The 17989-nt window shown below is 40.0% G+C and overlaps 2 protein-coding genes and 1 long non-coding RNA gene across 5 annotated transcripts in view; 2 read left to right on the top strand and 1 right to left on the bottom strand.

Moving 5' to 3' along the window:
- CTNNA2 (catenin alpha 2) overlaps positions 1 to 17989 on the top strand; it is a 1192234-nt gene that overhangs the window by 422512 nt on the left and 751733 nt on the right. For all 3 annotated transcript variants that reach the window (XM_082356061.1, XM_082356060.1, XM_082356062.1), the window contains exon 7: positions 14344 to 14547. In XM_082356061.1, the coding sequence (XP_082212187.1) occupies positions 14344 to 14547 (204 nt within the window). The remainder of the gene's footprint in view (positions 1 to 14343; positions 14548 to 17989) is intronic.
- The window catches only part of LOC309611507 (lithostathine), a 1064255-nt gene that overhangs the window by 892889 nt on the left and 153377 nt on the right, over positions 1 to 17989 (top strand). The gene's annotated exons all lie outside the window — the stretch shown is intronic.
- The window catches only part of LOC309611515, a 1058387-nt gene that overhangs the window by 1010258 nt on the left and 30140 nt on the right, over positions 1 to 17989 (bottom strand). The window lies entirely within an intron of this gene.

Raw genomic sequence — 17989 nt, 5'->3', positions numbered from 1 at the left:
GCAGTCAGGGACCACTTTGGCTTGAGCCAAGGGTTCCTGAGGAGAGTCCTGGGAGATGACATTTGAGAGGCAGATACTGGTGTCAGATTGGGGAGAATCTTGAAGGCCAGGGATCTGAAACTTGAAGTGAATGGATATGAACTTATATTTCTTTAGGCTGTACTTGCTGAAAATGACATCCCAGTTCTGAGGGTTGGATGAAAAATGCAACCGATTGCTTAGTTCTATTGGGGACTTTGACATATCTTATAAAAGGAATGATGAAAGTGGAATTGGAGAACCATCAGGTAAGATTAGCAGCATCTATACGTTGTCAGGTAGTTGGTGATCATAGGTAGTTTACTAGCCATTGAAGGTTTTGGGCCAGTGGGGTGGAATGATTAAACAGAATTTTAAGAATGGTCTCTTAGGAAAAATAAGTTGTACAAAAAAGAAGGTCAGTTTAGAGTTTTGATTACTGAGCAAATGGGAGATGATAATGGCCTGAATGAAAGGTGGAGGATGGAATAACAGTGGAAATATAAAGTATTACATTAAAAAGAGTTATTTTAAATGACTTCATTGTTAAAATTTATTACTTCTATGTGCCCTATAGTATTTTAAGCTCTTTACATATATTATCTTATTTAATTTTCTCAGCAACTCTATAATATAGATACTGCTGTTATTCCTATTTTACAAATAAGGAAACTAAGACCCTCATCATTTAAGCAATGTGCTCAGCCTAGAAGTCACAGCTTGAAGGAGTTGGAGCCAGGATTCTAATCCAAGCTGTCCACCTCTGTACCATTTTATACCTGGTTATAAAGTACAAGGATGCTTGATCTTTCAACAAAAGTGCCTGAGAGAATGAGGCTACAAGCACAGGGGCTTGGGAGCCAGAAAGACTCCTCAAGTTTTTACTGTGTAGTCTTTAGCAAGCCACCTACGCTGTGTGACCAACACTTCATTCCTTTGTCAAGCGAGGATTTCTCATGGGTTCTAATTTCTCAGTGCACTAGGAGGATGAAGTGAGATTATTGATTCCCGTTTCCCTCCTGCTTGTTTTTCCTCCATAGAAATGAGGGTTTAGGCTTTGGAAGAAGATGAAGAGTTCACATGTTATACTTGGGGTGATAATTGGACGTCCAGCTGGCAATGGTGGGTGTATAGCTAGAGAGAAGGGTCTGGGCCTCAAGAGAGTCAAGACTGGACATGGAATTTGAGTTCTTGTTCATGACCAGGTGATGGCTAAGGCATGGGGTGGGAGAGCTCTCCAAGAAAGAGAGTATTAAGAGGTCTTCTGAGGAGCAGGACCTTGAGATATGCCAGCTCCTCGTGTAAATCACAGAAGAAGAACTAGGGAAGGAATGAAAGAAGGAGCCGTCAGAGAGGTTTAAGGAGACCCACAGTAAAGCAGCGTTTCCTTAAGTGCAGGTGAAGCTTAATTTAAGGAGTGGATGGTAAATTGTGTTAAGTACCCCACAGAGGTCAAAGGGGAGGAAGACTGGATAAAAAAGAGGGTCAACAATGTAGAGAATTAAGGAGAGTGAAGTGATATTATGGCTGTGTTTTCAGTCAAAGAGTAAAGTCAGTTTTCTTTCTTCAACCCTCTAAAGGCTCAATTTGATTAAATGCAGTTTGACACTTGCTTTCTGATCAATCCACAGTGTAAAGCTGAGGATAATTACCTTTGCCCGGCTTTACTGTGATTCGTTGTTAACTAGTGTTCCTGTCGGAACTTGAGGCTGTGCTCATTTTCATGCCCACAACTCAGCAACACACGCAGATGATGGAATTAGGCAAAATAAACCAGCTCCCAGTAGATGAAAGCATCCAGTAGGAAGAGTCCACAGCTGGGCTTCCTCACTCAGTTTTTTTTATCCATTTCTTTGGCAAATAAATAACTCTGTCTTGCTAAATATCAGATTCTCTTCTCAAATGAAATTAATGTGGGCTTAGATAGATTTCTCTTTAAAAAAAATCAAATATCTAAGAATAAAAAGTGTTGTATAATTATCAAGTCATTATCTTTGTCATTTATTTCCAATTAAACTGAACTGTATAATATCTTAAGTATATTATAAATGGTATAATTAGTTTATCTTTAAGTATAAGCCTGAGAAGAAAGAGTAAGTAATCGATTTTAGAATGCAATTTTAAAAATTAAGGCAAATCCAAAAATGGAGGTTAGAGTTTCTCTGTAGCTTAACAAAAAAATAGATGATTAAAACTCAATACCTTTAGTATTTTCCATTTCAAATGTTACCCCAATTAGGCCATGAAAAACTTTTTAGGTACAGATAGAAAGATTCTCACTGGGAAGAGCTTGGCAAAGAATGAAAAAGATGAAAATGTATCTGTGTTAATTTTTGATACACTACAGGGAGAATAAATGTTTAAAACCAAACAAATAACACGCTTTTGATTTAGACACCTCAGTTAATTTATTAAAATGGCCTTGATTTATGCTTTTATCTCAGACTTCAATCTTTAAAAGAAGTGTTTAAAGCATTCAGAGCCAGAATTATGATCATGCTTCATTGTCAGTAGATGTCTTTCATTCTCAATTTTCAGGGTTATAAAATTCCTTTTTCCTCTCTTTATCTATAGGCATTTTAATGGGAGACTGAGAGAGACTGCCTCAGGCATTACTAGTCAAATATTTTAAACTGGATAACAGACATTTAAAAAATAACACTGGTGAATAGTTAATCAGTAGGTACTGCCTGGACTTGTTCATTTGTTTGCTTTGTTTTGAATTTTATCAGTGCAGCAAAATAATACAATGAATAAAATTAAATGCCTTTACAAATCTTGGTCCTGCTGGAACTCTCTGTGACCTAGATGGTTTGGACAATGCCAAAGCAGCAGGACGCTCTGAGCTGGACCAAAGCTTACCGTTCTCTGGGCAGGCTCAGTCATTTTCAAGTTTCACCCAGGCTGGGGCACTGTTCTCTCCAGACCACATGTCTTTTTTTTTTTTTTTTTTTTCTTAAACATCTTTATTGGAGTACAATTGCTTTACAATGGTGTGTTAGTTTCTGCTTTACAACAAAGTGAATCAGTTACACATACACATATGTTCCCATATATCTTCCCTCTTGCATCTCCCTCCCTCCCACCCTCCCTATCCCACCCCTCTAGGTGGTCACAAAGCACCGAGCTGATCTCCCTGTGCTATGCGGCTGCTGCCCACTAGCTATCTATTTTACATTTGGTAGTGTATGTATGTCTATTCCACTCTCTCACCCTGTCACATCTTACCCCTCCCCCTCCCCATATCCTCAAGTCCATTCTCTAGTAGGTCTGTTTCTTTATTCCCGTCTTGCCACTAGGTTCTTCATGACCTTTTTTCCCCCTTAGATTCCATATATATGTGTTAGCATACTGTACTTGTTTTTCTCTTTCTGACTTACTTCACTCTGTATGACAGACTCTAACTCCATCCACCTCACTACAAATACCTCCATTTCATTTCTTCTTATGGCTGAGTAATATTCCATTGTATATATGTGCCACATCTTCTTTATCCATTCATCTGATGATGGGCACTTAGGTTGCTTCCATGTCCTGGCTATTGTAAATAGAGCTGCAATGAACATTGTGGCACATGACTCTTTTTGAATTATGGTTTTCTCAGGGTATATGCCCAGTAGTGGGATTGCTGTGTCGTATGGTAGTTCTATTTGTAGTTTTTTAAGGAACCTCCATACTGTTCTCCATAGTGGCTGTATCAATTGACATTCCCACCAACAGTGCAAGCGTGTTCCCTTTTCTCCACACCCTCTCCAGCATTTATTGTTTCTAGATTTTTTGATGATGGCCATTCTGACCAGTGTGAGATGATATCTCATTGTAGTTTTGATTTGCATTTCTCTAATGATTAATGATGTTGAGCATTCTTTCATGTGTCTGTTGGCAATCTGTATATCTTCTTTGAAGAAATGGCTATTTAGGTCTTCTGCCCATTTTTGGATTGGGTTGTTTGTTTTTTTTGTTATTGAGCTGCCTGAGCTGCTTGTAAATCTTGGAGATTAATCCTTTGTCAGTTGCTTCATTTGCAAATATTTTCTCCCATTCTGAGGGTTGTCTTTTGGTCTTGTTTATGGTTTCCTTTGCTGTGCAAAAGCTTTTAAGTTTCATTAGGTCCCATTTGTTTATTTGTGTTTTTATTTCCATTTCTCTAGGAGCTGGATCAAAACGGATCTTGCTGTGATTTATGTCATAGAGTGTTCTGCCTATGTTTTCCTCTAAGAGTTTGATAGTGTCTGGCCTTACACTTAGGTCTTTAATCCATTTTGAGTTTATTTTTGTGTATGGTGTCAGGGAGTGGACCACATGTCTTTGTACTTCTCCATGCAGCAAGAAACAGAAGGACTTCTGAACTCTGTACCTGGGAGAAAGAGGAAGGAAGGAAGGGCTATTTTTATCAGTGAAACATAAAACTTATCCAGTTATACCCCAAGACAAGACAAAGTACACAATTTAAATACACAGAGGTAAATAGAAGGATGGGGTGATGGTAAAGGTGCAAAAGAAAGGAAGTAAAGACATGTACATTGTTGCCTATTCTAGGAAAAAGCTCAGAATAATTAAAGAGAAATAGTCCCTCACTTAAACATGCGCACCATTTTGGTTTTCTGATTTTCATTGCTTTAATTACTTCAGATCAGAATGACATATTCCTTTGGGAGAATGACTTTAACTAATGTTACCTTCCTCTTTGAGAATTTTTTGCCATCTTTAAAAAATGAAAGTGAATGGCTGCAGAAGGGTATGTTGACATTTATTCTTTCTTCTGCTTGTTTGATTCGAAATAGCTATGTTGGACAGCAGGTGGTGAGGGTCTGGTGTTTATGAGGTACAACAGCACAATTTATCATTTTCCTTCGTTGCCACCTTGAACTATGAAGGTAGTAAAAACCCAGGGCACATCTATCTTACAGAGTTGTCACAAAGAACAAGGAAAACCACAGGACTTGCTCATACCACTAGCGTTTGCTTTTTCCATGTTTATAAGATTAGATTTGGGAAAACAATTGATTAAATCGGTTTTCTTTGTTATCTTTTCTGGCGTTTTGAAAATTCTGTGTACATTTGAGATGACTAAGTAGTTCTCTAAAGAGTTTAATTAACACTGAAAGCCAGAAGATCTAAAGATAACAAATAAGACTTTCTCCCAGTCGTTAACAAGCAGTTTCTTGGCTACTAAAGAAAAACACTTCACCTTCCTCAGCTGTGCACTGAAAATCTTGGGTACTTAATCTGTGGGTATGAAACCACTCCATTAATGTTATGAGTGTGCTAGAGCCTTTCTACTGGCATAACTGTAACTAAATATTGAAATATATTACTTTTATGCTCCTGATCTTACTAAGTATGCCAGTCATGCTAAGTTACTGCTTTTAGTATAGTTAGGTACAAATTTCAGCTTTAAGATGGTTAATTCGTAGCTCAAGAAAGATGAACAGATATTTGTGTTTTCCTTCTTGGTAGAAAAAGTATATTATAATGCCTGCTGACCAGCTTGAGACAGATAACAAATTAAAAGTAGGATAAAGTAGCATTTTAAGAGCTTTTATCCCTGCTCATTTTTTAAAAATAAATAAATTTATTTATTTATTTTTGGCTGCGTTGGGCCTTTGTTGCTGTGCGCGGGCTTCCCTAGTTGTGGCGAGCGGGGGCTACTCTTCGTTGCAATGCAGCGGGCTTCTCACTGAGGTGGCTTCTCTTTGTTTCGGAGCACGGACTCTAGGTGCGCAGGCTTCAGTAGTTGTGGCCCGCAGCATGTGGGATCTTCCTGGACCAGGGATTGAACCCGTGTTCCCTGCATTGGCAGGCGGATTCTCAACCACTGCGCCACCAGGGAAGTCCCTATTCCTGATCATTGTTCACTGTTTTCCATACCCTCTTAAAGTAGAAAGAATCATGTACAGTACTACTACTACTTTAGTGTCTGAGAAGGAGAAATGGCCGTTCCATTGACTACTTCGCGTTGACCAGCATCACGCATGCAGATAGATACCAGTGGGAAACGCAGTGTAGTAGCCAAATCAGAGACTCTGGAGCGAGAGGGTGTGCATCCCAGTTCCAGCTCTGCCCTGTGCTCAGAGTGTGTGCCTGGACGATTCATCTTTCTTTAGCACATTTCTTGTATTTAGTTGACATCTAAGTGTGTTTTTCTGTGTGTTTTGTTTTGCAATTCTTGTTATTGTAATTTTGCTCTTCCAATTGGTTAGTTCTTGTATATATGAAGGCAACTGATTTTGCATATAAATACAAGTGCTTTCATGAATTTTTAAAAAATTTGCAATAAATTTTTGGTTGATTCTCATTTTTTTCTGATTTAGCAGTTATAACATCTGCAATCGGACATATGTAGTTTTATCTTCTCCTTCCTAATTTATAATACCATTTAGTTCTTTCTCTTTTCTAGTTGTTTTCTAGAACCTTCCTGAAAATGTTAAATAATTTTTTATGAATTTGAAAATATTTCTCTTTCATCTCAACAGTAGTCAGATTGCTTCTTCTACTTTCCATTGAGCCTGATGTGCCTTTTGGATTAAAATATTTATAAATAAATAAGTACATACACACAGATATACACATATAGGCACACAGTTTATCACTGATAACTTCCTAGCTTCCAATTTCAAAGGACATTTTTGGTCTTGATCTTATTTGCCCTCTTTAGAGAATTCCCTACTGTTCTCCCTTATAAACTATGGCCGTAAAATCTCCTGGGTCTGGTCAGATCTCTCTGATCATTCTTTACCATGTCATTTGTGGGCTCTTTCTCTGTTATACATTGAGGGTTTCCCAGTGTGGCTTGGGCTCACTGCTCTTCTCGTTCTGTTTCTTTTCCTTGGGATAGCACATCCATTCTCGTAGCTTCCACTCCTGCCTTTATTCTGATGATCCTCAATCTTTATAGCTGGTCCATTTTCATACACTTATAATCAACTTTCCACAAGACTTTTCCACTTAAATGAATCATGGACACTCTAAACCTGCTCTTCTTTATCTGTTACCTGTCACAGTTGTTCAAGGTCAGTGAATGTTTTCTTAAAGAACCAATAGGAAATATCCCAAGCTTTGTGACCCATACAGTTTCTGTCCTAAATTTTAAACTCTGCCATTGCAGTGTGAAAATAGCCATAGACAGTGTGTAAATGAATGGGCCTGACTGTGTTCTAATAAAACTTATTTATTTGCATAAAAGGAGGCTGATACCCAGGATATAACTGGCTGATGTGTGCATTTTGATGTTACCCATGCCAGAAATTTAGGTTTTATCTTTGACTCCTTCTTCTACATTCTCATAGCCAGTATATCTCCAAATTTTGCAGATTCACATTCTGAATGTGTCCCAATACATGCCCTTAATCTTTTTTATACAAACATAATCTTGTACTCAGCCCATCTTTATTCTGGGCTCTGAAGGCTTGATAATTGCTCTCCCGCCTTCTCCTTCTACTCCTGCCAAAGCTGACTTCCCTACTTCTGGGGAAAACTTTCTGCAGCCAAACAGGATTACATCACTCCTATGTTTTAAATTCTTGATGACTCTTCATTGTCTGAAGGGGTATTTACAGAGAGAAAGAGTCTTACGGCATAGAAGGCTCTTCAGAACACAGCTGTTGCTCTTTTCACCAACTTTGTCTCCTATTCCTGTTTTTGTCTGTTCAAGTCCTGGGAGAAGCAAATCCCAAGATAGATGGGATTAGATGTGTAAAAAGGAATTGCCTTTGAAGGATAAAGTGGGAAAGAACCAGTAGAAATAGGCCAAGAGAGCTTTTTGACTGCAGTGCAGGTCAAACACCCATGACAGGAGAGCAGGAGAGAGAGGACAGTGTAGGAAGGGCCTGAGCACAGTTCCGAGCAGGTCTTAGCAGGGCCAGTGCAGAGGCAGGGGCAGGAGCAGAGGTTGCCTGCTGGAGAAGTCCCCACTGGGCAGGAATGGCTCCGTGATTGACGGGCTGCTGGGGTCGAGTATGGCTCCTTGTGAAACTGGTGGATCTACAGTTGTAGCAGGTGGAGACGGTCAGTTACCTATGTTCATGCAGAAGTTTCTCTTTTTTTTATTTTTTTGCATGGCTTACTTTTATTTTTTATTATAAAAAACACATACAAGAGTTTTAAGAAATGATGAATATAAGACAAATCAGGACCACGGTGAGTTATTAAACCCATTTTCTATGTACAAATACTGAAATTCTGAAAGTGGAATATCATCAAATGTGAGACACATTATAGGCTGTCCATATATACATGGCACATGCAGAGACCTGCCCACACTCGGCTGTGTCTGTATGTACACGGCGAGGTACAAACACCCGCGGTGACCTCTATCCTCAGCTCTCCTTTTCCTGATACATAGTTAAATATTTGCAAGGAACTTTAGAGATCTGAAGAAATGCATTAAAGTAAGTTCTAAAGGCTCTCCCTGTTTATTTACTCTGATCAGCTGCACTCTATACCTTGAGAGGAACTCTGTAGCCCACTTCTAGCTAAGACAGTGGAAGAGTCTTCGAGTAGCACTGCTTTGGCCTCCTCATCTTTTCCAGAAGTTTCTCTTAAAGGAAAGCTGCTTGGGGCCCCTTCATGGCACCATACCTGTAACTTCACACTTAACACTTCAGCTTCAATAAACCTCTTTTGATACTCTCCATATACTGTGATATTTTTCACCTCTGTGCATTTGTTACCACTTCCTATTCTGTCTGCATTGCCTCTTCCGGCCCCTGACTTTGCTTGGTCAACTGCTTTTCACTCTTTAAGTCTCAGCTGAGGAGTAATCTCCTCCAGGAAGATCTCTGTGACTACCTCCCACCTCCCAACTGTGCAAATTCCCATCACTCAGCTGTTTCTTAACATTGTCGGTATATTTTCCAAATTACACTTGGTTGTACATATTCTGTTTTTATTTTTACTAGACAATGAACCTCTTGAAAGAAAGGATTCTTCAGTCTGTGCCCTCAGACACCTACAGTAACTGGCACCCATTTGTTGAATGAATGGCTATACTTTCAACTATCCATGGGAAGGGCAAGTTGACCCAGATGACATAAAAGAAGACAGTATGACAGATTATACTTATACCATTATACTTGGTTTAGGAGAATTTCATGGTTTTTTAAAATAAGAAATAATTTTTTTTTAATTTTTATTTATTTATGGCTATGTTGGGTCTTCGCTTCTGTGCGAGGGCTTTCTCCAGTTGTGGCAAGTGGGGGCCACTCTTCATCGCGGTGCGCGGGCCTCTCACTATCGCGGCCTCTCTTCTTGCGGAGCACAGGCTCCAGACGCGCAAGCTCAGTAATTGTGGCTCACGGGCCCAGTTGCTCCGCGGCATGTGGGATCCTCCCAGACCAGGGCTCGAACCCGTGTCCCCTGCATTGGCAGGCAGATTCTCAACTACTGCGCCACCAGGGAAGCCCGAAATAAATTTTTATAATTATGATTTGTTAGACTCATTTCAACCGAATATGGGCAATCTGAAACAGTGGAAGGAACGCTGGGCTTAAAATGAAAAGCCCTGTGTTCAAATACAGCTGTCCTCATTTCCCAGCTGTACGAACATGGGGAAACATCTCTGGCGTCATTTTCCTCTTCAATAAGATGGAGGTAGTAATATCACAGACACAGAATTTTGGACCTATCAAACCATTTGTAATGCATTCAACTTCTTGCCTTGACAGAGGTCTCTCTGCTGCCTGCTGTGGCATCGGAGCCTGCAACAAGTATAACTCAGTGTCCCAGGATAGTACTGAAATTTTAGATCACATTACTCCCTGACAATTGGATGTGGGGTGAGTACAGGTAAATGTATTATTTTGGGAAGTAGTTTTGAACTATATTGTTCCCTGAATTATTTCAAGTTACAATTTTTATAGAGTTCGACATTGGAAAAAATGGGACATCAATTATGTAGGACAAGAGAGACTGTTATAGCACCAGCTTGATGGCAGAAGAGGATCCTAGCCTCCTTTGCTTGGGGGTGAATTATTGGGGCTGCTCTCTTTATGGCCATGCTTTCCAGTTGCCACTCCATAAACTGTAAGAATGAAAACATTAATTTTTAAAGTAAAGATGTTAATAAAAAAATAAGTTCAGGAAAAAGCACAAAGCACAGAATATTATGCTAGTGAAATAAAGGGACTGAGAATAGACAGGATAAAAAGAAATTAAAATAAGGCTTACTTAAAAAAAAGAAGAAAAAGATAAAGTAAGAAACGTAGCCTCACAATTTTAAAATGAACTAAAATGACAATAGGAGATGAACTAAAAGATCAAAAGGATAAAAAGATTAAATGAGCTTTAAGAATGCAAACAAAGGACTTAGATATTTAAAATGTAAGATCTCAGTGAACTAAAATAAGTCTGTACAATTGGAAACAGCATAAAATCCTCTTGCAGGAGCACACCTTTGTCATAAAGGGAGAGATAGGAAACCTTGGCCTTGCCCTTTCTCTGTTTGGTGCTTGCATGTTACCCATGAAATGTTCCCTGCATGACCAGGGAGCGAGCTGGATGCTGCTGCCGCTGCTGCTCCCTTTCTGGCCAGTAGAGGGCAGCCTCAGAGAGTCGCGGACAGGCTGAGCTGATGCTGGGAAATCAGGAGATCTGTTTGCTGATGTGAAATGACCCCGGAGTGTGCCAGCAAAGAGAACCTGCCCGGTTGTTTCTTTTTCTAAGTCGCTCGCAAATATGCAGAAGCAATACTCCTCCTTCACTCCACTTTGGCTTTCGATCTCTGTATTTTTGCCCAGGATTCACCTCCAGGAGTTTGTTTTTTCCTATCACTTTAGCAACGGTAGATAGTCTTTTCCTCTAGTCCTTAAGCCCCTGGCTTCATTTGGTTCTTTTTTTTTTTTTTTTCTTATCTTTTTCTGATTTTCGAAAGCCTGTGTGAGAGCTCTCCAGTCCTCTGAAAACACACACACATACACACACACAAACAACCCATGTCCCCTCCTGCCAATTTGTCCCCCTCCACCCATTACACACAACCCGAACCCATCCACTCATAGGTAAGCACACACAGGCAATCCACACCCCCACACATGCACACACACACACATACACGCATGCACACAGATGCACACGCACGTGCGCAATGCCCTTTACGCCTTTTCTCTCCCCTAAGAGACTTCTTCCTGCTAGCCGTTCACATCCATCATTGCAGTACTCCCCATCTCCACCACGGATATAGATTGGAATATTGTAAATTTATTGTTTCTTTTCCAGGGAGACTTTCTTTTAAAAGCTTTTCCCCTGTGATCTATAAATAATGAATAATTCCATTAGAAATGTGATGAACAGTGTAACTTTTATGCAGAGTTTTTGAAGCTCAGTGTTGCAGTGCGTTTACTTTCATGACAGCCCCGGGCCGTGGCAGGTGGGGAGCTCATTCGGCTGACACTGTAAATTCTCTCTTGCCATGTTTCCCAAAGCGTGTTCCTTAGGTTCTCATAGATAATGCATGCATTTTAAAGGGGACCCCTCTATGCTCAAATAGGTTTGAGGAATGCTGCAGGAAACGGACTTAATGCAGAACGGTTTAATGCAGAACTCCCCAAAGCATTTCATGTGCTAACGTACCCTGGGCCATGCAGCATTTCCAAAACATATCTGGCTAAGGAAACTTATTTTTTCATCAAAACATTACATCTCTAAGCTCAGTGTTCCATGGAAAATAATTTAGGAAATAATGTTATAATGACAATAGTACATTTTCCTTGTTCTACAGGGAAACTGTTTTACAATTGCCTTTATTGGGTTCAAATTTACCTCAGTGTATTTACATTAAATTGGCATTTCTTTATATTTTTTAGTCCAAAAGTATAATAAAAATCCATCCGAGAGCTGGTATATAACTCTGAAGAGTCTCCTGAAACCTCAAAGCAGAACAAATACTTTTCATTGTTTTATGTTAATATGGGTTCCTATAAAAGAGTGCTTTGAAAATCAGCAATCCTTATAAAGGAAAGTAGTCTAATTATACTTTGATCAGGTATTTCTTTAATTAGAGTATCAGTATTTAATGCATGTTACATGGTAAAAAAAATATATATATATTATAAATGCATCATCTGAAAAGCAGTAGAAAGAGAACAAGAAAGAGAGAGAGAATTCAAATGGATCCCACTGGGAAGAGTGCTTGCAGACACAGCTCTAGTACAGATGGCAGGTGGGGCAGGGCACCTGTGGCCCCCTCTCAGCTTTCCTTTGGGAATCTCACTTTTAAGATATACCCTACAAAGCCATCCACTGTACTGAGTACTCCATGTGATTTTTTGATACTGTTTGGAAGGTTACTTAGGCACAAGGGACAGGATTTGAGTAATGCTATTCCCAGTTAAGTAAAAATTATCCTTTTCCTAAGATCTAAGAAAGTGCAAATGTGAAGGTAGTCTTTATGCCGAAACTTGCCACAGAATAGCTCATAGGAAGGACCTCACGCATTTGCCCTCTAAACTGAAGAGAGAGCTTCAACCAATGAGTAATTTCCTAGGAAATCCACCATTCCAATGGACCTCAGACGTGGTCTGTGTTTAGTGGGTGCTTTTTTCTTTCGAAGTCACCACCTGCTTCACTCATTCCTTAGGACATCATCATTTTGTGCTGAAGGGATCTCCCTGCTGTGGAGATTTGCATTTTAACAACAAGCAGAGAATCAGAGCCACTGATACTTTGAGCACAGCTTTCAGCAAATACCTTAGAACATTTTGGAGAGTTATAGCAAGCTATTCCCAGAGAGCATGCTCGGACCTATTTTGTAATAATTAAGCAGCTATTTTATATCCTATTGGGAAAAAAATCACACAAGTGTCTTTTATGCTCTTCACCCTATTTTTAGCACTAAGCACTCTAGTAGGCACATAGTAGGTACTCAGCAGATGGCAAGTGGGCAATGGCATGACTACCTACTATCATTTGGTTTCCTTATTATATTTGTAGATATGGTAAATTATGTTTTCTAAATATATATGTGTGTGTGTGTATACACACACACACACACACACGCACACACACATATATGATGAACATCAAAGGAAATAGCAGTGGAATGGCAATCCCATCAAAGGATCCAAGGGTCAGAAGACCATTTACTCCATCCCTACCATGCTGGTTCTTGGACCTCAGAGTGTGCACCTCCAGTGAAGATAAGCAAACCATTCTTGCAGCAGGCCATTCCACTGTGATTAACGTTGTTGGAATGATCTTCCTTGTTTGGAGCAGAAAAGGGGTCCCCAGTGGAAACCAGCAATTGGGCAAAGTCGGCGTTGCCTCTCTATTTCCTGCAGTTAGTTACCATACACTTCATCAGTCTCTCCACTCCCTTGACTTGCTGGAAATACTATTCTCCAGGTTCTGCTCTATGTTTTCGATCTTCCTTTTGATTCTTATCTTTCTGTAAACCTTTGGAAATTGGGATTAACTGGGCCTTCTTTGGTCTGTTCTTGTTCTGTTCACTCTGCTAGTATGCCATTCACTAACTTGTGTCCGCATAGCCCTGATGATTTCCAGATCCTCATACAGGCTGATATATCTGTTGAATTCTGGATGCATATATCTGTACACCTCTGGACATCACTACCTATATGTTTCCAGGATCCTCAGGCTTAGCAGGGGCAAAACTAAGCATAAATGCTCTGTGACACCTTCCCTTTAGGAAACGTCTCTGTTTTCTCCTTAGATATCTAAGCTCTTTCGGAACATGTTAGCACCTTTATCAGGATACTGTCAGTTAATTGTGACAAATCACACACACATACATGCACACACATTATGAATCCTTTTCTAGAATGCTAGTTTTTATACAAAATATATTAGTTCCTAGTGGGAAGTAACCTGTACTGTATATGCCTTTTGGATGCTATTTACTCAAGTTTCAAAAGGCATCCTGCCATGGGACTCTCTGCTTCTCTTGAAGGGGATGCATGCTATGTGTGTACCAGTCCTGTTGATGGTTATGTATTATGGTCTGGTCTGGGGCTGTAAAATCTTTCCATAGCCCCACAAAGCACTACACTGAAATGTGCTTTCCTCAAAGCCTACAAATTTAAAAAAAATGTCAAGCCAGTGCCACGATCTCGTTCGAAAACCCTTCCACTGAGGAAGCCTTTGCCAAGAACACATTTTTGAAACAAAACATGGTGTTTTCTCTAGATTCAGGACAAAGTATCTTACAGCAAGTTGAGGCTTTGTCAAGGCCACTTTAGAATTTATCCAAGTAGCCAGTTTCTTCTCCACGCAGCATCTTGTCCTGGCCTCAGAAATTTCTGGTTTAGAAAACGGGGTGCCGAGGCAGCCGCCTCTTCTCTGCTGATTGTTTTTGCACTGTCCTCCTTTCAGAACAAGATCATCCTGGACCCCATGACGTTCAGCGAGGCCCGGTTCCGGCCGTCGCTAGAGGAGCGCCTGGAGAGTATCATCAGCGGCGCGGCTCTCATGGCCGACTCCTCGTGCACCCGCGACGACCGGCGCGAGCGGATCGTGGCCGAGTGCAACGCCGTGCGCCAGGCGCTCCAGGACCTGCTCAGCGAGTACATGAACAACGTAAGTCCCGGGCTCTCAGGCCCGCGCCGCCCTCGGGGGATTCCGGTGCGCGATCTGGTGGCTCCGAGGAAAGCAGGCACAGCTTGGAAAGAGGACAGGTGATCCCCTAAGGGAGTCGGTCAGGGGAAACCCAAGAGCCGCTTTGGGAGAGTCCTGTCTTGATTTCGTGTCGGAATGCATTGGTAGCAGGGAAGAGATTGGTGGAAGAGGTTTCATAGGAAAACTTTGGCTTTTTACTTGAGTGATATCTGGGTCGTTTTAGTGGCTGGCCTTTGATTTAGGTAAGATTTCAGTCGGCAAAAGTAGATGGTGGATGGAAATAACTGAGGACACACTGAAGTCCTCTACACAGAGCAATTTCAAAGCTAAGGACAGCTGTAGATGGCTAATCTTCATCCCGACGAGGCATTAGGAATTATAATAGATTTTCAAAAGTTTGGACAGAGTTGGTTAAGGTGGAAACTTCTAACTGCAGTAAAACCTGGGGAAACTTTATTGATTCACTGTGCATTTAGAAATTGGAGAATGTCTCCAAGTTTTCAAATGGGTATTAGTAATATCTAGTGATATGGCAGCACAGACACCAGCTGTTCTCTCCTACAGGTATAAAATGTGATACTTCTTGTGTACCTGAAAACTAGATGAAGGAGATGAAGCCATATTCTTTGTTTTGAAAGGCACTGAATTATGTTTGTACTGATTTGCTGTATTCATTCAGCAGAGGTGATGTTGTTGATGCTGAGGGCTTGCACCCGTGAATGATCTGAGTTCCTCCTGTCCTGGACTCCTGGGTTTGAGAGAATTCAGCATAAAGTGGGAAAATGTAGTGAGGTCTTGACATTACATGTTGAAGGAATGCCCTGTGTAGTTGTCAGGTAGGGAATGGGGAACTCTGAAAGTCTGCTCCCAGCTTTTGAAGCCCACCCGGGGTCCTGCTGGAACACCCTGAGGCAAAGCTGAGACAGAGCAGCCAACCCATGTCCTTCCCTCCAGCCTGATTTCTTCTTACCACTCCCATCCCTAACTGACATGTGGGTCTTCAGGTCAAGCCAGGAGTCAGCAGTGTCAGGCACAGAGCTGCTCCTGCCACACCCTCCAGAGAACTTTGATCTAGAAAACAAAAAGATGTAGAATGCCCTACTAAAAGCCCAAATCTGTTTCCTTTCCATACACCTTCAGATTCTTTGATTTTGCAAGATTTGCCCATTTTCAGCACACAAAGAATAAGGTCTGGATGTCTCACGTGGTATTCATCTGCTTATGAGGACTTCTCTATAGGAGCTGGATGGCCAACACTTTCTGTGATTTTGGTCTACGGGTGCTACGCAGGGTACGGCTAGAAATGTCGATCCCCAGTGCCTTCCATCCTGTGTAAATCTTTTTGAATAATGGATTTAACAAAAAAAGAGGGCTTATAAAATCTGGGATTCTGTTTGTTTGTTTTTAACAGAATGGCAACAGGCTAATGATTTATATGTGGAACTTGATTTTATATGAAGGCATGCTGGTATTTCTAGCAGTGAAGAATTACTGCCAAAGAAGGAAGTAGAAACTGTGGAGATCAGAGTGATGGTTAAGATCTCAATATAAATAAATCAGAAAAAGAAGTATGTTCCTGTGTTCTTTTAATCACAGAATGTGATTAAAGAAGAATTGATCGAGATGTGACATGTAATTTTCAGTTTGTTGTCTAGAATCCTGTCAAGCAGAAGTTTTTCTTTCAGTATAAACTCATACAGATCATCAGAGCTGATGGATTTCTGTGTTTTATTGACTACAGGTGCTTGTTTTTCTGTTCACAACCGTGTGATGCAGGAATGTTTTGTATTTTTATTGGAAATTTGGCTTCTACTTTGACACAGTTACAGATAATATGTAGGTGGGTATAGTGCTTAAATTTTAAAGTGTGAAATTTCTGTTCACTTTGAACCACCAGGATCAAAGGCTGAAATAAAACACCTCCTACTGACTTTTTTATAAAGTGTATAAAATTTACTTGGACTTCACACTTCTTTGGTGATTTCAAGGTAGAATTGGATGCAACTAGACCAGCTCCATAATCCCTGTCTAGTGCACTCATTTCTACTGCCACAATATCAATTTATATTTATTTTGATATAACATCTGTGCCTTACTAAAAAGTCTGTTGTAGTTAACGGCAACCAAAAAATTAGTCAATTGTGACTAGGCTGTTATAAGATATTTCTTTTTCAATTTTGTAAGCTCTGGACATGAAGGTTTTATCAAGTTATCACTCTGCAGATTTTCATATTAATGTGCTAGGCAATATCATTAGGATAAAGAAATAGATTGAGAAGAAAAGATTTTGAAATTGGCATAACTGACACTTCTGATGAGATTGGGTGCATTCAGAGTGGTATGGCCATAGACAAAACTGACATTTCTGGATTCTAAAAATCACCTGATCAGTTCCTGATGAAGATTCAACTTTTCATGCTCACTTGTAGGTGAAGCTGTTCTAAAATCATACACATCCATGCCAAGTGGTATGAAATGGAGGAAGATGGACATTGGGGAAGAGCTGTAAACTAAATGATTAGGAGAAAGTTATCTGCATGGGGCATGAGCCATGTTTTAGCCACATGGATACACTGAGCTCAATAGGGTGTCAGTTGTTTGTTGGATATTTCCACAAAGGTATATTCAAATTAATGAATGTGTGTGTGATTTGAAGATTTAACAAAGTCACGCATGTAAAAGAAACTGTGGTTTGAGGAAAAAGGGCTGAGTGAACAGATGCATGTGGCAAAATTTATGATCCCAGAATGTGACAGTGTTAGAAAAGATGGTTGGAATGGTTTTGGAAAAGCCTTCGGTGGCCTTATTTTTTATCAAGTTAACGATGTAATCCAGAGAAGATTCTTAAAAATAATCCTCTTTTAAATCGAACATCATTATTGTACATATGCGGAGACTAATGGGTAGAGAGAGACTCTTTTTCAAAAGGATGTGTGACCTTTGGATTAGTGCCATCAGAGTGGTTTTTGCAGTATTATGCTGAGTACTATAAATAGATCCAAATTATAATGAAGACATAAACGTGTATCTGGAACTTATAATTTTATACAGCTTTCTTTCATTGGCAGTACAACTACCTTTTCATCAAAAAAGAAAAAAAAATCTTAAAAGTGGCCCCATGATAGGAAACAAGTAAACATGGTATTTTATTGATAAACATTTTGTGATGGATTTGAATTTAGAATATTGTATTTATTTAATGGATATGTATTGTGTGCCTGCCTACTTTGTGCCTGACACTGTTCTAGGATTCTGGGGATATAGAAGGGAAAAAAATAGACAAAATTCTCTGCTCTCCTGGAGCTTACACTCTAGGTTGGGGAGACAGACAATCAATCAATCAATAATTTGAGTAAGAGTTATCTCAGATGGTAATAAGTGAAACAGGGAAATATAAAACCTG

The sequence above is a fragment of the Balaenoptera borealis genome (genome assembly GCF_965194805.1).
Source record: "Balaenoptera borealis genome assembly, chromosome: 15".
Classification (NCBI taxonomy): domain Eukaryota; kingdom Metazoa; phylum Chordata; class Mammalia; order Artiodactyla; family Balaenopteridae; genus Balaenoptera; species Balaenoptera borealis.
This window is presented reverse-complemented; position numbering and strand designations above follow the sequence as displayed.